We start from the raw sequence: 27,345 nt of genomic DNA on the forward strand, positions 1-27,345 counted from the left end.
AAGACAACTGTATATAGCAGAGATAGGGTAATGGGAGAGGGGGAAAGGGCAGAGGGACAAAGTTAGGATAAAAAACATATATATATGTATACATTGTATGAATGTAGAAATGGAATATTATTGATGATAAAAAAAAAAGATAGCTTTAGGATCATCAGCCAGGCAGTTTGGGATTCAGATTGGCCAAATTTTAATAATACCCTTGGTCTTCAGCAGCCTGGCCTATGCATTGGAATTACTTGCAATTCCACACATTAATAGTAGCCAGTAAATACTCAGAATGTCATCTAATGTCTAAAATAAAGATCTCCCTAAGGAGTTATTCAGCCTCATTTGATTTTTGCCTTAAGACTGAAGAGCTTTTGCCATGCAAGTCCTTCTATTTTTTTTAATTATGTATTTAATTTTATTACTTATTATTATTTTAATTTGACCAGAGAGAGAGACACATGCACACATATACACAAAGAGAGAGAAAGTGCGAAAGCAAGCCGCTGGTCCAGAACTTGAACGGCAGTCAGCCATGTGGGCATCCAGCACCTCAAGCACCGTGCCCCCGCCGGCCCTGCCCTTCTATTTTATAAAAACTCTTTAATGCTTATGAGTCACTTAGGAGTGCCCTGACATCAGAGTAAGATCTGCCAAAATTAAAACTTGCCCTTTCCTCACTGTGGATAGAGAGGTGATTTTACCCTGACATCAGAATAAGATTTGCCAAAATTAAAACTTGACCTTTCCTCACTGTGGATAGAGAGGTGATTTTTAAAGGAGGAAGGGAATACTTTTATCATGGGCAAAAGTAAGGGAAGTTACAGGGTTGAAACACCTTCCCATACTGGAGGTCTGAATCAAGAGAAATAAAGACAAACATGGAAAAACGGGGGAAATTTGGAAAGTCATTGTGAAACACTGACTCAAAGAGCAACATGGATAGAAACTTAAAACACAGCATTTTCATACACATAAACCATAAGAAAATAGAAAATCAGTGTGTTCAAGTAAAGACATAGAAACAACTTACGCCGTTCTTGCTCTCAAAAATCTTGTAATCAAAATATTGATAGATGAAAATTAAATTCTAAGAAATGTACGATTTCAAAAACCATACTGGTAAATAAAATCCTTTTGAATCCAGCTGGTTAATGAGATATAACTTAATTTTAAAACAGTCAGGGGCCCGTGCTGCTAATGTGACCGTAGCTCTGGACACACGTGGGCTTGACCTACTTGGCATTTGAAAGCTGAAGTCAGCGAGGCTTCCTGTGTCCGAGCTGTTTGACCATCTCTGGTCTGCAGCACAGTGCAGGATGGACCTGATCCTGAGCTGCCTGTGTGTGCAGCTCAGCACTCAAGCAGATCCTCGGTTTACTTCGGCATGGTTAGTAGCAATCAAGTGAACGATTCTGTGTAGTCAAATTCACATTTTCTCCTGTGTTTAGCAGCAAAAGGAGACTGACTCCTCTTGACCCAGCAGTGTAGAGAACCCACTGGTAATATCAGGATGAGACAGTAAATATTGCCAGAGTCAGAGGGGAAAATTCCCATGTTTTTATTTTCTGTTTCCAGTGGTCTGATTCTAAATCCACCTGCACATGTTAAGCTGCATAAGAACACCTTGGGGTTCTTCATTGCTGAATCTCCAAAGGAAGTAAGAAGGTAATTACTATTGGAAGAAATCACTAAAGCAAACAGATCTTAATGGGAGGCAGACTGAGCAGGCGCCATGCCTGCTTGGTCATAAGCCTCATGTAAGTCATTCTGACCTGCTTTTATCATTCAGAGCCGCCTTCTACTGCTACCTCTGCCACCACAACGTGCACAATCCTGAGCTCATTGAAAAGTGCTGCTGCAGCAAAGTCAAGACCCGCCAGCACTCCGCAGGTAACCAGCTGTCAGGTCTGCCTGTCCTTAGCCCAGCTTCTAAGGTTCTGGCCAAGGAAAGAGGAGAGGATGCCAAAGACGATGCTTATTTGATGTAGACCAAGAAGCGACAGACAGTTCTCCCTGGGCATACAAGACTTGAGAATCAGGCTCTTAGAACTGAAAGAAATCTGACTAGTTATTAGTTCAGCTCCCTTGCACCAGGCACATGAGTTCGGAAAATGACTCAGTAATGTTGTCCGAAGTCATTCAGCAGTATCACCCATCCCAGCTCCAGGCACGCTGGCTTTCAGTCCCTTGCTTTCACTTTTACACTTTATCACACTGGCTTTTCCAACTTCAGATGGAAAATTCTGCCTGTATCTGACTGTGTGGTTGGCTAGCAGGTGCCTCCTTGTGGCCATTCCTTCAGTATTCTCTTTCCTTATTGGGTGGTGGAGAATTTACTCTTTCTGACACAGTGATGAGGAAATGCAGCTATGTTTCTCTAGTTGAATTCAATGTCTTACCAACTCTTCCTACTCAACAGCAGGAAAAGAAAAATTAACCTCAAGCATTCTTGATAACTTAGTCCCTTGTCTAAAACTCAAGACCCTGGTGTTCCAGAATTTAAACCTAATCAATTCAAAATTTGAATGTCCTGCCTGGGATGGTTCTCTCTGGCTGGTTAGATGCAGAAGTAAACTTAGGTGTTGTGTTTTCCTGGTAGAACTGCAAGTCCTCATTTACTCTTCTTCAGGTTCCTCAGTCCCTTTGATCTGTAACCACCACCTTCTGTGACCTCTGCATTGATGACCAGGGAATCCATTTCTCCTAGTTTGGGCCACCCTTTGAAATGTGTTGGCACCCTTCCCCCCAGAAAATTGGCTGTAAGTGTGTGGGCTAATGTCTGGCATCCCAATTCTAGTCCATTTTTGTGTTCAGCCTTGTGCCAGTACCATACTGTCTTGATGACTATGGTTCTGTAGTAGATTTTGACACTAGGGAATATGAGTCCTCCAACTTCGTTATTCATTTTCTGGATTATTTTGATGTTTCTTGGTTTCTGAGTTTCCGCATGAACCATAGACTCTGTGTGCTCCAGGTCCACAAGTAAGACAAAGGAGTTTTTGACTGTGATTGTGTTAAATCTATAGGTCAATTTTGAAAATATTTCTGTAGGGCCATAACTGTGGTGGTTAAGGTGACTGAATCCCACATGACCAGTAGCACAGCTCAACACCTGAACCCAGTAGTTTGAGAAACACACTGGGCACATGGGCACGCATGCCCAAAATCCCAACAGGATTGAAAGGGAAGAAAAGGGACTGTCATGTGATCATCCACATGGAGTGAGTTTTATTACTCTCTCTCCCTCTCTCTGTCTCTCTGGCCAACACATATACCATCAGGAAAATTAAAAACAAAAAAGTTGCTTTCCATTTCTTTATATTGTCCAACATTTCAGTTTCCATCCTAGAGTGCAGACATTTGGTATATATTGCAGAGGGCGAAAGGGAGGGAATCAAGGGGAAAAAAGAAAGAAGTAAAATGGTTAAGAAACACAAAGTAGAAAATTTATCTGTTGAAGATAATAGGTATTGTAATATCTTTGATTGGGCCAATATTCAGTGTATTCTGGGTGAGAAAATCCATTTTGTATGTTGCAATGATATACAGTGGATAAATACAAATTTTTAAAAAGTAATTAAAACTACAAAGCTACTAAACTTTGTAGTAAAATTGTAATTATGGTTAAATTTTGGATAAAAACCCTGATTTATTCTGTGTCCCAGAAGTTCATTATGTAGTGGCTAAATTTTGGATAAAAACATTTATTCTGTGTCCCAGAAGTTCATTATGTAATAGTGATATTATTCAGTTTCAGCCAAATATTTTTAATTTTTAGCCATTTAACATAAATTCAAATGCATTCAGTATGACTCAATGTCTAAATTTATGTCCATCTTTTCTTTTTTTCTTTTTTTTTTTTGAAGAGGTTTTTGCTATAGGGCACATGCGCTCACCAGACAGACAGAGAGAGAGAGACAGAGAGACAGAAAGTGAGAAATCACCCCCCGGGGGGATGGCCACACCACAATTCCTTCTCCTCCATTCTCCTCTCGGGATCTTGGGCATGCATGCACATGTGCCCGGTGTGAGTTTAAGCCACCAGGTCTGGGATGCGAACCGCGGTCAACTACATGGGAGTCCAGTGACATAGCCATTACACTAACTGCTGGTCCCATAAATATGTCCATCTTTTAAAAAATAAACATATATAGGGACCAGCAGATAGTATAATGGTTACTTCTCTAGACTCCCAAATAGTCAACTGTGGTTCAAGTCCTGGACTTACAAGTTTAAAACTCATGCCAGGCATGTGCATTTGTGCCCAAAATCCTGAGAGGAGAATGAAGGAGAAGGGATTGTGGCATGGCCAATACCCCCTGAGGGGTGATTTCCTGCTTTCTCTCTCTGTTCTCTCAATCTAAAGCAAAAATCTCTCTACTAAAAAAAAAGCATAATATGGATATAAACTAAAAAAAAAGAAAGAAAAATATTGCTGCTTAACTATATTAAGCCTTCTAATCTATGAACATAAGATTTTTCATCTATTTCAGTCTTTAATTTATTTCAACAAGGTTTTATAGTTTTTGGATCAGTGATTTTATACTACTTTTGCTTATTTGATTACCGTTTTATTATTTTTAATCCTATTGTAAGTAAAATTGCTTTCTCAGTTTTACTTTCAGATGGTTCATTGTTAGTATATAGAAACAAAATTGATTTTTTGTATATTGATTTTGTATTGTTCAACCTTGAATCAATGAATGAGTTTATTCACTCTAATAGCGTTGGTTTATCTTTTTAATTGCTAAGTATTTTTCATTTCATTTCTTACTTAATTGTCTTGGAAGAAGCTCTGTGAAAATGTTGGCTAAGTGGTGAGAGCTTACATCTCTATTTGTTTCTGATCTCAGGGAAAAACATTCTGTCTTCCACCATTAGGTATAATATTAGTGGTGGGGTCTTTCATAGATCCTTTTACATAGCTGAGAATGTTTTCCTTTATTCCTAGATTTTTGTAGGTTCTTTTTTTTTTTGAGAGGTTTTTGCTATAGGGTGCATGCGCTTGCCAGACAGACAGACAGAGAGAGACATAGAGACAGAAAGCGAGAAATCACCCCCTAGGGGGGATGGTAGCGCCGCAATCCCTTCTCCTCCATTCTCCTCACGGGATCTTGGGCACACACGCACACGCGCCCGGCGTGAGTTTTAAGCCACCGCATCCGGGACGCGAACCGCAGTCGACTTTGTGGAAGTCCAGCGATATAGCCATTACACTAACTGCTGGTTCCCGATTTTTTGTAGGTTCTTTTATTCATAAAGTATTTTAATTTTTGTCAATATTTTTCTGTTCATTGAAATAATTATGTGTTTTTTTTCTTTAACTCTATTGATAATGGTATATTGCATTGATTGATTATCAGATGCTAAAACAACCATGTGTTTTTTGAGATAAACCTCACTTGGCTATAATGTAAAATCTCTTTGTTTATTTATTTATTTCTTAGTTCTATATATTTTTTAATTGCCATAAGGGGCATGCCCTTGAAAGAGAGAGTAAAGGAGAGAACCACCAGGGCCAGCAGGTGGCATGGTGGCTAAGGGCTCTGGACTCCCACTTGGTCGACTGCAGATTGAGTCCTGGACCTGGCAGGTTGCTTTATCACTTTCTTTCTCTTTCTGTCTCTCTCTGATCCCTCTCTGGTCAAATTTTAATAAATAAATAAATAAAGTTAAATATAATAATTCTTAAAATAAAAATTTTAAAAAATAGAAAGAGAAAACCCACCAATGTAGTGTGTTTTTTTTTTTTTTTCTTTTTTGTCACTTCTCCATCCTGTTGAGTTTTAGGGCATACACACATATGCACCTGTCATGCTTATCGAGCCACTGAGGCTTAGATTCGAACCATACGCTATGTGAGATCAGAGTCCCTCAAACATTGGGCCAGAGACTTTTCTTTTTTCTTTTCTTTTTAACAATAACAAAAATAGGACTTGGTCACAGTGGTGTATGCTGCCAGGATTCTGTGCCCTGTAAGTTGGGACCACATCAAAGATCTTTCTGGTAGAGTGATCTGTTTTGTCAATAAAAGGATTTCATTGTTTCATATACGATTTTTGCCTTAAAGTGGATGTTGTGTGAACTTAATATACAAGTTCTCTTTGGGTTAGCACTCTCATGAACTCTCTATTTATCCTTTTTCTTTCAACTTTGGGTGCCTTTGTGTTTAAAGGGTTTATCTTGTATACATCATAAAGTTGAATCATAAAGGTTTTTTCCCCAGTTTGCCAATATTTGATCGTTACTTACAGAAGTAATTCATTTATGTTTAATGCAATCACTAGATTGTATTTATATTTGCTCTTTTGCTATTTGTCTTCTACTTGTCATTTCTTCATTATTTTTTAAGTCATTTATTGCATCCTTCTCTTGCATTAGGTAGGTATTTTCTAGTGCATCATTTTAATTGCTTTGTCATTCCTTTTAGTATATATTTTTCAGTGATTTTCTTGGTGGTGGCCAATAGTTTGCCATAAACATCATAAGGTATAACAATCTAGTTTTGATTCATCTCAAACTAATTTTATTTTCATTATTTTTTAAATTTATTTTATTCATTAAATCCTTATACATCACTTAGCTTGTAAAGTTAATTTACCCAAAATGAATCCCCATCCCACCAGTCCAGATTAGGGCACTAAACTCGTTACCCTCAACAGATAATAATCCATATCTGTGCCCCATGAATTTCTTTCTTCTCTTTTTTTCCTCCTTAATTTCTTTCCCCCTTTTCCTGTCCTCTTCCCACACTAACTTCAGTATCCCTAACTGTTCTCCATGCTTCACAAACTAATTACAAACTAAATAAAAACTTTGTTCTTACATAGTTCTAATACCCCCCTTAAGCTGTTGTCACAAATTATAGCCTTATATAAATGTGCCCACCAGAGTGGATCTATAATTGCTGCTTTATACACTATTTTCAACCAGATAGGATAAAAGATTTAAAATAAACAAAAAATATATTCTCTTTTGTATTTTCCCATGTAAAGATACCTTTACTAGTGCTCTTTATTTCTTCGTATGAATTTAAGTTACTGCCTAATAGCCTTTTATTTCAACCTTCAGGACTCCCATTACTTTTTATTGCAAGGCTAGTCTGCTAGCAACAATTTCTATAAAGTTTTGCTCATCTTAGTATGTCTGAATCCTTAGCTATTGAAAAATAGTTTTGCTAAGCCTAAAATGCTTTGTTGGCAATCCTTTCATACTCAGCACTTTAAGTATTTCATTTCACTTCTTTACAGCCACCATGTTTTGGTTTTGATTTTGTTTTTGTTTTGGTTTGGTTCTTTTTATGAAAAGTTCTTTCAATTTTACTGAGAACCACAATGAGTCACCTTCCTCTCAATGCTTTGAAGATTCTTTGTCTTTGGGTTTCAAGAGTTTGATTATAAAGTGTCCAGAGGTGTGAATGTCTTAGAATTTATTGTTTGGAGTTTATTCACCTTCTCTATTGTATAAATAAATATTTTCACCTCATTTTAAAAGTTTTGGGTCTTCAGAACTTCTTATTCCACACATAGAACCCTGGGCTCTGTCTCAACCAATCTTTATCCCGAATTTCCAGTTTCTTATTGAAAGCTCAGACAAGTCCAGGTAAAGCAAGAAACTAGCAATTGTCTATAGGGTTTTTCAATTGAACACTTGAGTCTGAAGACTATTATGTATTAAATGGATTTCAAAGTCCTGTTGGGGACTGGTAGGTATTTTCTAGTGCATCATTTTAATTGCTTTGTCATTCCTTTTAGTATATATTTTTCAGTGATTTTCTTGGTGGTGGCCAATAGTTTGCCATAAACATCATAAGGTATAACAATCTAGTTTTGATTCATCTCAAACTAATTTTATTTTCATTATTTTTTAAATTTATTTTATTCATTAAATCCTTATACATCACTTAGCTTGTAAAGTTAATTTACCCAAAATGAATCCCCATCCCACCAGTCCAGATTAGGGCACTAAACTCGTTACCCTCAACAGATAATAATCCATATCTGTGCCCCATGAATTTCTTTCTTCTCTTTTTTTCCTCCTTAATTTCTTTCCCCCTTTTCCTGTCCTCTTCCCACACTAACTTCAGTATCCCTAACTGTTCTCCATGCTTCACAAACTAATTACAAACTAAATAAAAACTTTGTTCTTACATAGTTCTAATACCCCCCTTAAGCTGTTGTCACAAATTATAGCCTTATATAAATGTGCCCACCAGAGTGGATCTATAATTGCTGCTTTATACACTATTTTCAACCAGATAGGATAAAAGATTTAAAATAAACAAAAAATATATTCTCTTTTGTATTTTCCCATGTAAAGATACCTTTACTAGTGCTCTTTATTTCTTCGTATGAATTTAAGTTACTGCCTAATAGCCTTTTATTTCAACCTTCAGGACTCCCATTACTTTTTATTGCAAGGCTAGTCTGCTAGCAACAATTTCTATAAAGTTTTGCTCATCTTAGTATGTCTGAATCCTTAGCTATTGAAAAATAGTTTTGCTAAGCCTAAAATGCTTTGTTGGCAATCCTTTCATACTCAGCACTTTAAGTATTTCATTTCACTTCTTTACAGCCACCATGTTTTGGTTTTGATTTTGTTTTTGTTTTGGTTTGGTTCTTTTTATGAAAAGTTCTTTCAATTTTACTGAGAACCACAATGAGTCACCTTCCTCTCAATGCTTTGAAGATTCTTTGTCTTTGGGTTTCAAGAGTTTGATTATAAAGTGTCCAGAGGTGTGAATGTCTTAGAATTTATTGTTTGGAGTTTATTCACCTTCTCTATTGTATAAATAAATATTTTCACCTCATTTTAAAAGTTTTGGGTCTTCAGAACTTCTTATTCCACACATAGAACCCTGGGCTCTGTCTCAACCAATCTTTATCCCGAATTTCCAGTTTCTTATTGAAAGCTCAGACAAGTCCAGGTAAAGCAAGAAACTAGCAATTGTCTATAGGGTTTTTCAATTGAACACTTGAGTCTGAAGACTATTATGTATTAAATGGATTTCAAAGTCCTGTTGGGGACTTAGATGTTAAACAGTGACTCTGCATTCTATGACAATGTTAATCTTTCTGAAGGCAGTGACTGAGGCTGACTAAATAGGAGGAAAGGCTCATTAGAGGGATCGATAAGGATGATATACACACATCATTACACAGTTTGAAAATTGAGCGTGGTTTCACGGGGTACTCATATCCCTGTAAACCCAGTGTGCAAACCAAACTTTTCACAGATAAGTTACGCGTACACACATACACTGCCATCAGCCATTTTGCAAAACACTAATGCTTTACATAAATGAATAATCATTCCTTTATTCTGTTAACTTTTACATGTGATCCTACCATAAATAAATGCTTCAAAGCAGCAAGTTGTTCTACTATAAAGAGGAAAAGATTTTTGTATTAAATGCTATGACAAAGGGGCCAGCAGGAGCCATGGTGGTCAAGGTCACTGGACTCCCCCATGGCCAACAGCAGTCTGAGTCCCGGACCTGGGGGCATGCTTTCTCTCTTTCTATCTCTCTTCTCTCTTTGCATCATTCTCTGGTCAAAGTTAAATAAACAAACAAACAAATAAATAAAGTCAAATAAAATAATTCCTTTTAAAAAAAAGTGATGACATGCATTTTATAGCATCTAGGGAATAGATACACTTTCAACATACAATCTAATCTCAGCTTTAATGTGGTTGTAATACTCAGAATCTTTCCTTCCCCACACAATAGAATAGTTTCTTCTTTAATTTAGACTCATCATTGCCTTAAGAAAGATTCACATTGTTGCAGGATGCAGCTGTTTACTGATTCTTGATCCACACTACCATCAGGCCTATCACACTCCATGCCACGTAGGAGTCTAGTAACTTTTCTAGTCCAGTACTGAAATCCAGTCGGAGCCAAAGAATAAATCAAATGTTGTTGCCTCCTGTATCCCAGAAGATGGCAGCAGAGTACCATGACATGGTCCCAGGTCAGCAGCTCAGAAGCAGGCTGGTGTGTGAATTTAAATCTGGAGACCTAGCTCTACCCAAGTATGCCAAAAGAGGACATCATTTATGCATGCACGCCCAAAATCCCCAGAGAAGAATGGAGGAGAAGGGATTGAGGCGTGGCCTCCCCCCTGTGGTGGTGATTTCTAGTTTTCTATCTTCCTCTCTGTCTCTCCAGCAAGTGTACATGTCCTATAGCAAAAATATATAAATATAATGATAAAAAAGAAGACAAAAACAAACAAAAAACTACATAAATCGATTTCAATAATTTTCTTCTTTAACACTTGGAAAAAATAAAAATAGAAGGGGGTTTGCTTGGCCCTGTAGGTTCAAAAGTCATTATAAAATATGAAAGTTGTCCCAAATAATTTGCTTCTTAAAAAGGCCTAGGAACTTTCAATAAATGTCAAAGTAGAAAATCTATTGACTTTGGATTCATGTAAATTTAGGTCGACTATTTCAGGGGTTTGGAGCCTGACGGAGGATATTCTCAGTCTGCTCCCTTCAAATAATCATCTCTTCATTGAGACGACTAAGTCTCCTTGGTCCCACCATTTTCTTCCTCTCAATTTACTCGAGGAGAATTCAGAAGGCTTGAGTCATGACCACAGCTATTTCCCTGGTTAGCTGTGGTTTAGGAGAGGCGTGTAGCCTTTCAGGATCTCAGTGTCACAGTCATTTCCAAAAGGGGAAGTCTTCATCATCTCTACAGGCCTTCAATTCTGAAAGACCACGATTTTGAATCCTTCTTCCTTTAGGAACATCTCCTTTACCAAACTCGAACCATATCAGTAGTTCTCTGCTGAAGTTTTTAATCTAACATTCCAGAGCAGCACTGCTGTGTATATATATATAAAATTAAGACTAGCGCCTGGCAAATAGTAAGGCCTGCATATCATTTTATCCATGGCAACATATATATTTTTAAAATCTCATTATTTCTTTGCTCATGATGAGCTACAGATGAAACAGGAATTAGAAGAGAAGCTCTAGTAAAGTATACGTGTTTGAACTGCTCATTGATGGTTTGGGGGTTCAGAGTATAAGCATCAGCAAGGCCAGTCTTCCAAGTTGGAGTTTTCTTGCCCTCTGCATAATGGAATTAGACCAGTTATCAGGAACTTTCCCAAACCCAGCTATACAGTTTACTGCCTGCTACTCACCATCCGAGTGTGTAACATCTATGACTTTATCCTAGCTAACCTCAGCCAGGGCTGCAAAGAGCAAGCACGTGATAATCTATGATGGCGTGGAGAGTGGGCCATGTGAAGATAGCCCTTGGGCACATGGTGCCCACATTCCCCTGGCTTCACTCACAGGGAGCTGCTTTCGAGTCCTCACTTAAATGCTTAGATGGAACCACACCTAAAGGAAAGCAAGATTACAAAACAAATTGGGAAGAGGGCATGCAAGGAGTTAGGGGCAGAAAACAAGTGATGAGAATCTGCATAGGTGGTCCAAACATGGATTGATCCCACTTTATGATTTTCTTTAGGTTTGATCTTAGACCACTTTTTCCCATAAACATCCAAGACTAATAATTGACCCTGTTAAGAAAAGTTACCCTGGCCACAATGTTCCTTAGGGAGGAGAATTCCAAGCCAGAAGGTTTAATGTAACTACCCTAATGATCTACAAGTTCAGTTCACCTCCCCAGCTTGGCTACTTGAGCAGAGTAAAGGCTAGCTGTTGTCCATGCTTCTGTCCCAGGGGCCTTAGACAGGTGACAGAGTAGAAGATGCCCCTGAATGACTTTTTTTCTTTTGTAAGAAAGAGTTCAGTTACTACATGTTCCCAAAATTTCAGTAAAAAGAGAAATGACTTGATTACAAGTCCACAAAGATCATACACAAATGACAGGTCTTCAATAACTTCATAGAGAATGCATATTATAGAAAATAATTTATGGGGCCAGCAGGTGGCATGGTGGTTAAGGCGTTGGATTCTCACATGGTCAACTGTGGGTCAAATCCTGGACCTGGTGTCATGAAAATCATGCTGGGTGCATGTGCATGTATGTGCATGCCCAAAGTCCTGAGAGGACAATGGAAGAAAAGGATGGGAGGGATGATTTATAACTTTGCTCCTCTCTGTCTTTCTCTGACTCTCTCTGGAGAGTGCATTTGTTGTATGGCAAAAAGGAAAAAACAAATGTATGAATTTTAGAACTTGTTTGCCCCAAAATTAACTCATACATTAATTCCATTTTGCCACATGCTTTAAGTCCCTTGTCTCTCTTACTCCTATGTTTGTGCCAGTGTCCTTACTCTTCCAGTCCTAGTTGGCCATGGCTTTCTTAGCACCCACCCCACTCAGCTAGGGATCCCTTCCCATCCAGTGACTGTGATGGCTTCTTACCTGGTTCCAGTCTCTCTTCAAGCCAATCCATGCACTTGCCATAGCTATTGCAGTCTTATTGACGTTTTGATCATAAACAGATATATACATACTATAATCAATAGGTTGGCGAATGTTCTCCCCACATTTGCAAGACAAGGCCTCAGCTGGATCCACTGCCCAGAATATATGAAAACATATCTCAGGTGTGTCACAAAGATTGACAAAGTACTAAATTTTACAAATTATTGCAATAACCTATTTAGCTATCTAGTAAATTGAAGCAGATTTAAGGTAACCTAAATTATATAAGCATTATTTTGTCTAATGTAAACCAGAACACAATTTCTTGAGGGAGATAGAAAAAAAGTGGAATTATTGCTATCCTTACAGAAACTATATATAAGGCATGTCTTCACATGAGGTGCTATCATGTGTGTGTGAGAAGAAAATGCTTATCTGTTGTTTCAAAAATAATCACTTCTTGAAAGTGAAAGATAAACAAAATGATGGTCGTGTGTAAAAGGACTTTCGTTTATTTCAGTCATTCCCAGGTCTCAGATGTCTTGTCGTTTTGGGGTCCGAGATCTCCTTTATAGTATCCATAGGAAGGTCATGGTAAGCACTGGCAAGACCTTAGCAATATAGCGGGAGTGTTAGGCAAAAGCCCATTCCAATTTTCCTTGCCTAGAATATAAAATAATAATAATAATAATTACTTACATGCCATCAGCTATAAATAGACAAAAATATAAATAAAGAAAATTATCAAGCTATCTCAGAATGAAATCAAAGAAACTTCAGTTGCTTATCTACCACTTTGAGAAAGGGACTTTGTCTCCCTATTTAATCATCCATTTTCCCCAAAAATATTTGCACTAGCATTGAGCCTGGGGGGAAAAGCAACAGCAGACTGCAGCTTCTTCACCTGCCCAGTCTTGTGAACTATCAGAGCACACACTTTCAGATGTCCTTTTTGAAGGTCACTAGAATTATAGAATTTGGTTGAAATGAATTGGAAGGTCATTGAGCCACTTCAGCCTTGACCTTCAGGCAATCAATATTCAGACAAAACTTCACCAGTTTCCAGACAGGCCACTTTTTTCCATCCCTACATCCATTCTTCCATAATTATGTAATCTTCCAAAATGGTTTTACAAAAATCATTACTATGTTTTCAGAGGAAGTTTATTAAGAATGACACATGGGAAGATGTAAAGCTTCAGGAGAAATTTGGGGAGATTAACATAAAGCACTCGCCTCTCTATCTACTTACCCTTCCTCCAACTGTCTTTTTTCTAGCAGGCAACTGTTACCGGCTAGAGAGTGAGGCTTTGAGAAAAGCTGAGACTTCCAAAAGTTTGTTTGTCCCTAAACCAGTCAGGGCGTGTTGTCTTCTGCATTCCATAGCTCAGTTTCAATTATGGGCACTAAACCAGCAAGTCTCTAAAGATGGACAGTTGGCACACAACTCGTCCTCACTCTGATTTTACCTCAGATGTTCCCCTCCTAAGTCATTTCCCCCAGGCAAATGGTAACCACAAAATGAGGAAATATCAGTCAACTTGCAAACCCCGTCAAGCCAAGCCTCCATGTGTAAGCAAAGGCTTCTGAGGATTACAGGTAAGGAGTAATCTTATTCCAAATCTGGCCCTTCACACACCTGTGCAATGCAGTTACTTCCCACTTAAGCCGACAAATCACATATCCAAAGGATGTCCTTCTGCTTCTAGAGTGTGTTTTGACTCAGTTGGTATTTTTTATGGATTAAAATGATTCAGAAAAAAATTACATCAAAAGAAGATGAATACCAGCATCTTTTGTGGCTCTTTCTGTCTGGCATTATTCAAAATGAGGTGGTAGGTGGGTTTAAAGTCTTCTCACATATGAGCTCCCCGTTCTGACTAGTCTAAAGACAGAGATGCTGCTTAAGTTGAGACCAGAAGAAAAGGTCATGTCTTTTTCTCATGTGGGTGTGCAGGGAAGAGGAGGTGCAGTGATGACCACCCTTTGTCTCTGTTCATTTCCTGGATAATGTCTGCTCAGACAGCCTCCCTATCCCTGATCATTGGGGAGCCAGGATCAGAAAAGCAGATAAAACAGGATCTTTGAACAGTAAACAAAAAGCATTTAAGTATCAAAGCACTGTGTAGAATGTGACTTTTTTTTGTTAGTAATGTTTTTTTCCTCCTGAAACATTTTTTAATTAATTAATTTACATTCATCCCCTAATCATCAACACAGCATACAAAGTATAGTTTCCCATGTACTGCATGGCTTAATCATGTATGGTATCAACAATAATTTTCCATTTCTAGCTTTATATATATATATATATGTATTTTACCCCTGTGTCTGACCTTCTGCCCTTTCCCACCCTCTTCTCACACTATCTCTGAGTCTACAGTTGAATGTGACTTTTATCACAATACCAAGTGTCAATTCTTATTTACTGACGATAATTGCCTAGCCTAGAATGTTAAAAAGGATTCCTGGGTTGAATCTGGGTTCCAAGATAAGACTTAAGTGCCATCAAATGGATGCAAGAAGAATTAATGGCTCACCTGTTACTTTTCTCTATCTTAAAGCAGCATCATGTTGTTCATTTAATCTATTCATTTCAAAAAAAATTTCCATTTATCCTCATAATCACTCTTCAAAGTCATGGTATAATAGTCATCTTGCAGAAGAGAAAATTACTTGCTTTTGTGTTCTTTCCAGACTTGGAAATTCACAATAGTTTCCAAACATTTCCCTGTAAGATCAAGTCTTCAAAGGTCAAAATTAGTAATAAAGGGAGTCTCAAAGAGAAAACAAGGTATCAGGCAGTGATGTCTGAAGAGAATGAGCTGCAACCTGAACAGTATTTGCAGAAAAGAGATGAGATTTGTATAGAAAGCTTTCTTAGAGTTTTAAGATGGCTCTAGACTCTGCTTGTTGCAGGAAAGCTTTTCGGGTGCTGTGCTCTCGAGATGAGATGGGTGACCGATGAGAAGAGTGCAGTAGCGACTCATTAGGAAGTATAGCATACAGAATGAAAACCCTCACACTAATTGTGTAAAAGAAAATCAAAACGTTTTTCATAATTCATCCCTTTAGAACTAGTCTGTCGTTAAGGAACCCTCACCTCTCCCTTGTCAATGGCCCAAAAATGTCTCAGTCAACAGGTATGGTCCAAAAGTCCCTTGTGAAGAGCCAGCTTGTCAACTCACTAAGGTCACTATGCTATTACAGGGTCATCAGTGAGGATCTTGAAGAACACCATTAAGCACTTCAAATCTAGAACAGTAAAGCGGAACATTTTCCCAGTGGAGATGGAAAACAAGACTAGCACCTTGACCTTAAACACCAGGTAAGAGCTTCAGAAAACATCAACCCCCTATGATATCCTGAGAATCACTGAGCAATAAAACATGATTTAAACCAGGACATATGTTGTATGAGCTCCTATACTGACTAGTGGAATTGTTCCTCTTCAGAATGAGTTCATCTCTCCCCCCATAGCGTTAAGCCAAGCAAATACTCCTCCTCCCAACATGGCTCAGTTCATCTCCACTCATAATAACTGGAAGTTACTAACCCAGTTTTCTGTCAAACCCCCTTTCAAGCCAGGGCCAAGTTTCAGTACTCGCCGGTGGTTTTTCTATTATTAATCTATCCACTATGTCCAATAAATTGATGATGGGATTGCTTAAATTTTAGTACCCACCAAGCAGGGTCAGTGAGTTCTTCCTTCCCTGTCTCTTCTCCCTACAGCACTTTAGTACATTAAATCCCCCATTAACCAGAAAATGGGGTTAAAGATAGAGGGTGATCTGATCAGTTGACTTTAAATATTAATAAACAGAAGGTCAGTCTAAAAGTCCTATTCCTCAAAATTTGAATGAAAATAACTGCCTTATGTTGGTAGCATTTTAGTTTAGTAGCTATAGTATGATAGGAAGATCATCAATGACCCAGGGTTATGATCGTCTAAGGTAAATATTGCATCATCAGTAGAGCATAGCCATTATGCTCTGGCATTACATAAAGTATAGATACTTTGTAGATTTTTTGTAATGATTGAATGAAATTAGGTACTTATTTTAAACATAGCATACAGAATGAAAACCCTCACACTAATTATGTAAAATGACTATTATTTAAATCAGTCTGCTGATACAGCCATTATGGAAAACAGGAATGAGGCTCCTCAAAAAATTAAAATAGAACTGCCATATGACACAGCAGTCATGCTTCTGTGTATTTATCCAAAGGAAATGAAACCAATCTCTGCACTCCCCCATTCACTGCATCATTTTCACTATGGCCAAGACAGAAACAACCTAAGTGTCCATCAAAAGGTGGATTGGTAAAGAAAGTGTAATATACACAGACACACAGACACAGAGGAATACCATGCATTCTTTTTCAAAAGGAAACTCTGCCATTTTTAGCAACATAAATGAGCTCGAAGTCAGGCATAGAAAGAGAAACACAGCACGATCTCACTCATACATGGAACCTAAAACAGTCAAACCCATAGAATCACAGAAGAGAACCATGGTTGCCAAAGACTAGGGATGGGGTACATGAGAAGATTTTGGTAAAAAAAAGCTACAAAAACAAATGAATAAACAAAACTCCATTTGTTTGAACCTTGACTGCTAGTAAATATTTGTTCAATGTTCCTTATTATTGCAATGATCAATTTTTGTATCCAGAATGGTTTGTGAAATTGTGTTGAACATGTAATCAGTATAGGCCTTCCAAGAATGTGAATTTTGAAATGAATCCTTAACTCGTCTTGGTTTTGAAATTTCTTTCTTTGAACACATGAAGAATCATGTTTCTGTTTAACTGAGGATTCTGGGTTGGTGGGTCTGGCTCATGCAGTTTTTGCTGTTCTCCCTCCCAAGGTGATAATAGCAGGTCATATGTCTGAGACCTCAAAGATGTCCCCAATTCCTGGGTATACTTTGTCTTTTTTTTTTTTTTTTTTTTTTTTGGAGAGGTTTTTGCTATAGGGCACATGTGCTTGCCAGAAAGACAGAGAGAGACAGAGAAACAGAAAGTGAGAAATCACCTCCCAGGAGGGATGGCCACACCTCAATCCCTTCTCCTCCATTCTCCTCTTGGGATCTTGGGCACTCACGCACACGTGACCAGCATGAGTTTAAGCCACCGGGTCTGGGACTCGAACCGCAGTCGACTACATGGAAGTCCAGCGACATAGCCATTACACTAACTGCTGGTCCCAATATACTTTGTAAAGGGAATGTAAATACCCTGGAAATTATAGTTTCTGCCATTCCTAGACTTCTGTTTTCAGATTTTTATAAAACTTAGGGAGGTGACCTGTAGGAAAGGACTCAGAACTCATTGAAGGAGATTCACCAGGGAATTTCAGGGATGCAGACAAGGAAACAGCTACAGACTATCTCTGGAACTTGCAGATTTTATTTCCCTAACGGTGTGAGTAAATAAGTGCTTATAGAGTTTCTATCTGTGTACGAAGCAGGCAGCGTGTATAATGCTTCGTAGATATAGACAGTGTCTCCCTGCAGCATGCTAGTACACTAAAACCCCCCACCAACCAGAAAACGGGTTAAAGGTAGAGGGTGATCTGCTTAGCTGATTTTAAATAATTAGAGGGTCAGCAACCTGGGCAGATGAACAAAATGAATTCATATAAAATAGATTGGAGGTCCAATAAAGCAGCATTTTTTCAAGATCTGTGATGGTTCTGGCAGAAAATTAGAGCAGGAAGAAGTCCACGAAAGCTGGATGGAGTGCTTCAGAAAGTTTTCGGTGCGAGGTGGGATTTAGAAAGGTGGGAGACAGCAAGAACCTCATTTCCTATGAGCAGTGTGAGTGGACCAGGAAGGCGTGGGGGGAAATGCAGCCCCTTTCATGTACCAACTATCCAGACAGACTAGAAGGAGAATAAGAAATACCTTGAATTCCTCAAGAACATGCTGTTACCCTTGGTATATTGACTATGTGCATCCACGTGTGTGTGTGTGTGTGGGTACGTGTGTACATGCACCTTTGTGCATGCCTGTGCATATATGCATGTACGTTATGTTTACGTTAATGCAAAGTTATTTCAGAAGCATGACTCCCATTTGAGCATCGGTTTGAGGACATGAAGACGCTGTGATACCACATAATGTTCTTCAGTCACGTTTGTGCTCTCGCTTATTCTTTCTCAGCTCTTCTCTGTAATAACAAAGGGTTGGCAGGCCATGGAAAGTCCTTCAGTGCAATTTTAGCCACTCACTTTTGCTTATTTTACCCATTATTCTTTAGCACAACTGTAAACAAAATAGTAATGATTTAACTTATTGCTATTTTTCCTATGGTCTTTATTCCCCTGGTGGCATTTGAAGAGAAAATGCTTGGCCCACATCGCCTGGTCCACCCACAGACCTGGCTCACCAGCCCTACCTCTGGTTGGGGTTTCCCTGAATATTCTTGAGAAGCCCCCAGAGAGGGCCAGAGGTAGTGCTGGTAACCTGCCTGGATCATCTCTAAAACTGATGGTGAAATCACTTGACCTCTTAATTCAAAAGCAAGCTATGTTCTCATAAACTCTACAGAGCTTTCAAAACAAATTGATCAGGGCCACACCACTGAAGCTCTTAGATGGTGGTTTATACTTGAGTAGACTAGTACCATTTGAGGGTGATAATCCCTGTGATAGTTCATCAGCAGAGTTGGTTAAGTTAGTTCATTGAAGTCTGGTGGTAATGGGTCAAAGATAGCTTCTACTCCTATTTATACCATAGAAAAGACTTGTTTTGTTGTCATATGTTATTGGTTTTTTTGCAGGGCAAAAATAACTCTAGCTGGCCAATTGGCAAACATAAGTCCTCAGTAATGAGGAGTGGTATTGTACAGTAGATCAGAAAGTTTAATAGAGACAAATAAACATTCTTGGAAAAATGTCAGATGTGTGATGCCTGACCCCGTTATGGTGTGTTAATAGTATTACATTCACATAGTAAAAACAGCCTCGTGTTGTTTATAGTTGTGCTGACAATGGGCTCAATGCTTTTAAAGATGTAAGCTTCAGGCCTCCAGTGGGTTTTCCAGTAAGTCTGGAAACTACCGTCTTTCTCTAGTACTTAAGGCTCTACAGGCAGCCCTGACTTGTAGACAAGTTATAGCCCAGTATTTCACTGTATCCCTGGTGTCTTCCTTTCCCATAGAATAAGCAATGCTGTAAATAGCAGTTGATCTCTCAGACTAGCACACAAAAGACTCTTAATAAGTGGTAGTTAAATATACACTTAGTGGATAAATAATAAACGGACTCTATCTTTAGTCACTTGAATTCTGTGTCCTTCAATCAAGGGACCATGTACTATAAGAGGTCAGTATTTCCTCCTCCTTTACAGAGAGATAAAGTTGCACCTATGTACAATTTTATGATCAATAGAAATGCATCTTGTTCACTCCTAGAGCCCCTCTGTCCCAGCTTCCACTTCCTTACTATTGCCACCCTTGGAGTGAGCTCGGGGCAGCTCTGCCATCTCCGTACTGAATCATACAGTTTTCTTTGAAAAGGAGACACCCAGGGCCTGTCCTGCAGCCTAGTGGTTAAGGGAACTGGATCTCACATGGCCAACTGCACAGTTTGCATCTTTGCACTGGCAGCTTAAAAAGCATGCCTTGTCCGTGCCTTCCCCAGTCCCAACAAGATGGAGAAATGGAGGACAAGACTGCAGCGTGACCATACCTCCCTGAAGGGTGCTTTCTCCATCTCCCTTTCTTCATCTCTGTCTCTGGTGAGTGCATATACCCTCTGGCAATTAATATATATATATAATATGTGTGTGTGTATATATTATATATATTTAATAGATGTTCATAAGCTCAAGTAGCTCACAATCCTTTTTAGCCTTTTAGCCTTTTAGCCTATTAGAGTCAGACAGTTGAGATGTTGTGAGGATCAAATGCAATAAGATAAAGCATTTACATCCTACTTACCAGGACATGGTAAAAATGTTCATGTTATTGCAGTCCCATTCCCCCATCCCACTCTGCCACCCTCTCCCTGGCTCCCAGATTTCTATCCTTTTCAATATTTTCTTGCACATTTAGAGGACGGGTACATAGTTCCAGACCTCCGAGATTTCCTCACTGTCTGCTACTGCATCTCAGGCCATCAGCCCAGTGGAGCACATCAGCAGGGTTTTCAGTACAGGCCTGCAGTGACAAGGATCCCAGTGGGACAGGCACCGCATCCTCAAGTCTGCCTGTGCTTAGCCATTCTTTCTCCAGAACCCTGTTCAATGGCAATGCCAGCTCCTTCTTTGACTGTTCCAGTACTTTCCAGTCCTTAGTTTCTGAACAAATTGCAATCCATCCAAAAGGACCGTCAGGATAGCTTCTGCCAGGCTTGTTAGTAACCACAGCTCTGACCAGCGTTTGGGAGAAGCTGTCCCCCTCCAGGTTGCCCATTGTCAACCCTGCATCATTTGTGCCCAGGCATGCCTCCCAAGATATCTGTCCCTGTGACCTCTCACTGTCATGTCCTCTAGCCCCCTCTACCTCATACTTACTGTGCTCTCAGGCAAGGAAGCCAGCCCTTGCCCCGTTTCACTCTCAGTTCCACACATCTCATCAAGTTCAGTGCCCCAGAGAAGCCAGGCAAGGGAAGCACCGCCTTTCAGCCTCTATGATTCCTGAACTCCTACAGAGGGCAAGCACTCAGTTCCCACCAAGGGACAGAGGACTGGACAGCAGTCCCTGTAAATGACTCTTCTCTGTGTCATATCTGAGCTGTCTGCAGACACCAATCATATGCAATTATCTGAGCAGTTCTTTTCTCCTTTTTTTTCCATATTAAACTTTTTAAACTACTTTTTCTTTAGACAAGCAAAGACATTTCTATTTGACTATAATGTGAGCCCAAAGAAGTTAATCAAAATATGCTTGGATGCTTTACTCACATGTCTATGCTTCTTGAGGATGGTCTTACTGCAGCATTTCTGGTCACGTTCGAGAAAGCCACTTTCACTGACTTAATGCTACACAGACGGCAGAGCATCTTCCAGAATCACCTTTCACCAAGAGTCCAGATGGCACCTGTGACCTAGGCCCATGGTTTTCCTCCTGATGTTCCAGACCTCTAAGATGCTGTTCTCATTGTAATTGATAAGGGTATGGGAAACACTAGCCAAGGATGTGTGTCTGCCCTGACACTTACTGAGTATCTTCATTAAGTCTCAATACCAAGACCGAGGAAAGTGATATGGTGAAGTTTCTCCTATGTAGTTATAGGAATGGGATGAGGGTAAGATAACATGATATTTTTAATCACAGTAAGTCTGAATTCTAAGGTAGATAAAAGAATTAGGGTAGCAGGAAATAGAAGAAAAATTCAGAAAGGGTTAGTTGTACGGCCTGCTGGTTAAGGCAGCCAGATCCCCATGGCTAACCGTGCATTCGAGTCTTGAACCCAGCAGCTAGAGAAACACACCAGGTGCATGTGTATGCATGCCCAAAATCCCCAGAGGAGGGAGATAAGGAGACAGGGTTGCAGTGTGGCCATTTCTCATGCAGGGTGTTTCTCCTCTCCCTCTCTCTGCCTCTCTGTCCCTCTTTGGTGAGTGCATGCATTCTGAAGCAGAAAAAAATAATTTGGAAAGAATGAGTAGGTACTTTCCTTTAAGCACTCTAAATATCTCTTTGTAGTTCTTGTATTGTACCTATAGGCAAAAATCAGATTTCTGAAAAGCAGTGTGCCACAACCCTAGCAAATTACCATACATATAGAAGTAATTCATCAAATATGTTTTGAATAAATTAATTCTTTAGATTAACAAGCAAGATTTTATTACCATTGCTTAAAAATAGACAAAATAGCTTCAGGGTTCACATAAGCATCAAAGCAGCACTGTAGAAAATTCACATCTTTCTTCTATCACTCTTGCTTCGTAACAGGCTGTAATAAAAGAGAGACAAAGGTTCTGGTTAGAACTCTTTGTGAATCTATGGACAGGTCTTAAGAAAAATGAAGTCAGATTCTGCCAGGAACTGTGGCTGTAGAAGTTCCCATTGATTTGGCTGGGTGGTAAGACAGGAAGCAGCCCTCAGAACATGGGAATAAAAGTTACGATGGAATGACTGATCATTTACCGACTGTCTGGATTTATTTGCATTCGGTCATTAGTATTTGCCCGTGTTCATTCTTCATCTCAACAATAATCTCCTCAAAAGCAGAGATGAGACCTTATCTATGTAGGGTCATCTGTAAAAGATCAACTGGGTAAGACCAAGTGCATATTATGGGAAGACTACTCACTGTTTTTAAGCAAAACTATTCAAGGATGAGGGCCATGACTTGAATTGTTTCCAGGAAAAGCTGTGCAGTACACACAGCCACGGCTCCCCTCTGTGTGCTTTGCCCTCTGCATGCAGCCTCACCCCTACTCTCTCAGGGGCTCACGGTCCCCAGCAACTCACTGTCCCATCAATCGCTACTGTGCAAAAACAGAAATAAAGCACATCAGCCCTTCCGGGGGCAGCTTTTTGTTCTTCCTGGGCCAAGGACCTTCGCTGAGGGACAAGGCACTAACTAGGTGACTTTAGTTAGGTCTCAATCCGAAGCGAAGGTGTGTTTCTAGAAGACAAGCGTTTCCTGTGTCCATCCAAGACTGCATCTGGAAGCTTACGGCACACTGTGGTGTGTTGTAATTAGGATGCAGAAAAAGTGATTGAGGAGAAGGCCACTCAGCCCTATGCTAGGGAGGGTCTCTAGAAGTAGACCCAGGGTTGGAACTCAGCTCCATGGCCATGAATGAGTGACTCACTGCTCTGTGACTCTGGTCCCTCTCTGTGACAAACAGTCCCATGAAAACCAAGTAGAAGACTTTTTGATGAATGTCCAGCACAGAGTGAGCATTCAGCTGGTGTTAGTGGCCATCACTGCCCTGCTCAGAAGACAGGATTGTGCCACAGAACAATTGAGTTATGGATGGATTGTCCTCCAAGCAGCCTTCTGCCAAAGTTGTGTTAACATTCTGCATTTGTGCTAATACCAATAACATGAGTAGGAGATAGACAGGGGTGAGAGGTGGCAGCACTGATGCAGAACTCACTGCTAGTGATGAGAGAGATAAGCCCAGGGCCCATCTCCCCAAGAAGTAAGATGTTCTTTGCCTGCTAAGAACGATCACCTCTTCTCGAAGGACGTGAGAATAGAAGAATTCTCAGGGGCACGTGATAAAGCATGATGTCCCATGAGGCACTCCCAATGGGAAGGGGCCAGGTTTAAGGGTAGAGGCCTCCTTGAGTATGCAGGCATACATGTGCCCCTGATCTGGGGATAGACCGTGGCATCAGGACCCTGTCAGGGGTGCTCTCTCTCTCTCTCTCTCTCAATAAACAAACAAATTAACTAAAATAATAATAACAATGATTCCTAGCCTATCCTAGAACCACGCTTGATCCCTAAAAACCAGGCCAGCTCTGATAGTGGAAGTCATGGTCAGGATTGTAACTATCCTCTTCAACTTGACATCATATACAAGAGATGTTTGCCCAATGTGTTACTGGATTTTAATGCAAGTATTTATAACTATTTTTTCGTAAACCTACCAAGAACAAGTAAGCTTTGAGTGTCTCACAGTCCCCCAAATTAATTACCAAGAGAGGTAAGGAAAGATACCATAAACCAGCTCCCTATCTCCTGTTCGCCTTCCCCTCCCTGCCTGCTGGCTGCCCCCCGGCTGGTGACAGTGATGCCCAAGGCAGACAAAACTTCAGGGTCGCAGAGTTGCTGCACAACTTCGCAGCTGTCTTCGGCACATGCCGCTGTCGGGACAGTAAAGTACCGTTCTTGCTTCCACCCTCCAACCAATTAGGTCAGCTGTAAATATTGGAATTGCTCAGTAAACATGCTGGAAGATTGTGCTGACTTGTTAATATAAGTGAAAATGTAATTAGATTTATAACACTTTTTTCCCCAAACCATGATTTACAACAACAACAGAAGAAGAAAAATTAAAAAAAAAAAAGCCTCTTGCAACCTGCTGAAATATCATTATTAAAATGCACATGAAAAGTCAATTATGCCAGAGGGAGGTATTTAAGAGAAGTGTGTTTCCGTACCCTGGGATTACACCGTAGGGATTACATATTTCTTATTTATTTTTTTCTCTGAGATCTTTGCTGCTGCCAAATGAAAAGGAACAGATATTTTACTTATTTCACTCTGAAATATTGCTGCAGATAGTGTTAGGACGTAAACTAAATAACCTGGCTCCCTGGAAACCTCCTTTGTTCTCCAAGCCCCGGGAAAAGCCAAGCAGCTACCATTCTTTTTTATTTACAAGCCCGCCTCTCGGTAAGCAGTAGTCATGTTCCTTAAACCACGCGGAAATCAAGTGTGCTTTAAAACGCCTATCTGTTTCACCCTCTGAATGAGCAGATTCTCAGCTGGAATTCAGGGGGACAGTCCTTAGTAAAGGGGAGAACTAACCCCACACTCTCTTCTTTAAGCCTGAAGTTTCTCCCACTCTTAGCATCATAGTCGGAGCACAGCTCTGCCCTCAAACAAGGCCAGCAGAGTGACGTGACCTTCGTGGGTGTCAGAAGCACAAGCACCACTGTTGGCCTCCCCTGGGCAGGCCACTGCCGCATGCATGTTCCCTGCGTTGGCTTCTCCCACACCCTGGAGGCTCTGGGTCACGAAGCGCTGTCCCCCGGTAGTCCCAGTTCCTACTTACCCACCTGCACGGCTACCCTCTGCTTCCCACTTTCCTGGTGAAGACTGGAGGTATTACTATATCTCTTCCCTATCTAAGAGGAAAAAGCTACTTAGGAAAAAAACTCATAAAGCAATTTACAAGCATGAAAGAAGCTGCCATTTTGTGTCTTATACTTCTAAAATGTTCAGTTCAGATAATGGAAGAAAATGTTAGTGCATATATCTTAGAATTACTAGTTCATGTGCTTTGCAGACAAACCGCCCTTTGGGGGAAGCTTTTGGTCTTGCCATATAAGAATCAATCAGTGGGGCCGGCAGGCAGCGTAGTGGTTAAGGTGCTGGATACTCCCATATGGCTGACCACAGTTTGAGTCCTGGACCTAGTGGCTTGCTTTTTTTTTTTTTTTTTTTTAATTTTTACTGGTGGCTTGCTTTCTAACTTTCTGTCTCTCTCTCTTTCTATGTCTCTCTCTGGTCAAATTGAATTAAATGAATGAATAAATAAAAATTAAATAATTATTAAAAAAGAATCAATCAGTAAAGTAAATCATTCATACTTCCTGTATACACACAAACACACACATGCACACATGAGAGGACTTCAAAATTTTCTTTTTTGGGGGAGAGGTTTTTGCTATAGGGCATATGCACTCGCCAGAGAGACAGAGAGAGACAGAGAGACAGAAAGCGAGAAATCACCCCCCAGGGGGGATGGTCACACTGCAATCCCTTCTCCTCCATTCTCCTCTCAGGTTCTTGGGCACGCACGCACACGTGCCCGGCGTGAGTTTTAAGCCACCGGGTCCAGGATGTGAACTGCGGTCAACTACATGGGAGTCCAGCGACATAGCCATTGCGCTAACAGCTGGTTCCCAAAATTTTCATAAAAAAATGAAAAATTTCAATGGAATTTGGTGCAAAAGGAATTGAAAACCCATGCATAGTTGTATAGTTATTTCATAATATGCATTTTCCATAAGATTTTTGAAGATCCCTGGTGTACATGTGTTTATATAGACACACATATGATTTACTTCATAAATTTATACATTATACCTACCAATGCATACATGCATCACAGTTATACATATGTGTATACATGAAGATCTAGAAGAGCCAAAATGGGAACTGGAAAGGTTTACAGACTTTGATTCTAGAGAGTGTCATAATGTCATGATATGACGTCGTAACTGAAAACTGTGCCAATGGTCTTCCAACATAAATATGTTCAACTTTTGGGGAACCAGCAGATGGCGTAATGTTTATGTCACTGGACACCCACGTAGTTGATCACGGTTCAAGTCCTGGACATGGTGGCTTAAAACTCACACCAGGCACATGTGCATGCATGTCCAAAATCCCAAGAGGAAAATGGAGGAGAAGGAATCGTGGCATGACCATTCCCTTGGGGTGATTTCTCACTTTCTGTCTCTGTCTCTGTCTCTCTGGCAAGTGCATGCACTCCATAACAATCTCTCAAAAAAAAGTTCAGCTTTGATTTAACTACTGAATGCAAGCATTATGATGGAGACCTTCACATATGCATATTATAAGTAAGGAGTACATTAAGATTTCTAGTTCATAAGATAATGTTTCATGCAAAGATATTTTTGCGCAGATTAGCTTTGCTTAACTGAAATCTTCCATTTAGTTTCATTCATCCAAGCCTGACGCCTGGGTTTTGCCCAGCTTGGGGGAAGCTTGACTATCTTGGGGGTTCCCAGGTGCCCCTGGTGTCAACTATGCCCGCAGCAGCATAGGCTCTCGAATGCCAAGACCATGCCTTGGGCACTTCCTTTCTTCTCACTTGACTTTCATTTTATTCTTTTGAGAAGCCCTTTGATGAATCAGCACAGAGACCAGTAAAGAGGCATAGCTCAGAGGTGGAAGATAATGCAGAGGGTTTACAGGGCCAGACGAGGACCTTTTCAGCTTTTCAAGAATAGTTCTCAGGGGACCAGCAGTTAGCATAATGGCTATGTCGCTGGACTCCCATGTAGTCAACCATGGTTCGCATCCCGGACCTGGTGGCTTAAAACTCATGCCGGGGACATGTGCGTGTGTTTTCCCAAGAGGAGAACGGAGGAGAAGGGATTGCAGCGTGGCCATCCCCCCTGGGGGTTGATTTCTTGCTTTCTGTCTCTATGTATCTCTCTGTCTGTCTGGCGAGCGCAAGCACCCTATAGCAAAAACCTCTCCAAAAAAAAAAAGAACAGTTTTCAGCACCTACTTGACCAAGCAACCCAGACCCTACCTAAAGTAACTGATTTCCATTATGCATCTTTATACCTGCCGGGATACGTTCTGAAAGGAGTGGGGGG

At 40.1% G+C, this 27,345-nt stretch overlaps 1 protein-coding gene across 4 annotated transcripts in view; it reads left to right on the top strand.

Moving 5' to 3' along the window:
* The window catches only part of KCNU1 (potassium calcium-activated channel subfamily U member 1), a 136,344-nt gene that overhangs the window by 45,858 nt on the left and 63,141 nt on the right, over positions 1-27,345 (top strand). For all 4 annotated transcript variants that reach the window (XM_006171499.2, XM_006171500.1, XM_006171501.2 and 1 more), the window contains exons 17-19: positions 1,567-1,656; positions 1,781-1,881; positions 15,559-15,676. In XM_006171499.2, coding sequence (XP_006171561.1) covers positions 1,567-1,656; positions 1,781-1,881; positions 15,559-15,676 — 309 coding nt within the window. The remainder of the gene's footprint in view (positions 1-1,566; positions 1,657-1,780; positions 1,882-15,558; positions 15,677-27,345) is intronic.

Source organism: Tupaia chinensis, unplaced genomic scaffold (genome assembly GCF_000334495.1).
Source record: "Tupaia chinensis unplaced genomic scaffold, TupChi_1.0 Scaffold149672_1, whole genome shotgun sequence".
Lineage (NCBI taxonomy): Eukaryota > Metazoa > Chordata > Mammalia > Scandentia > Tupaiidae > Tupaia > Tupaia belangeri.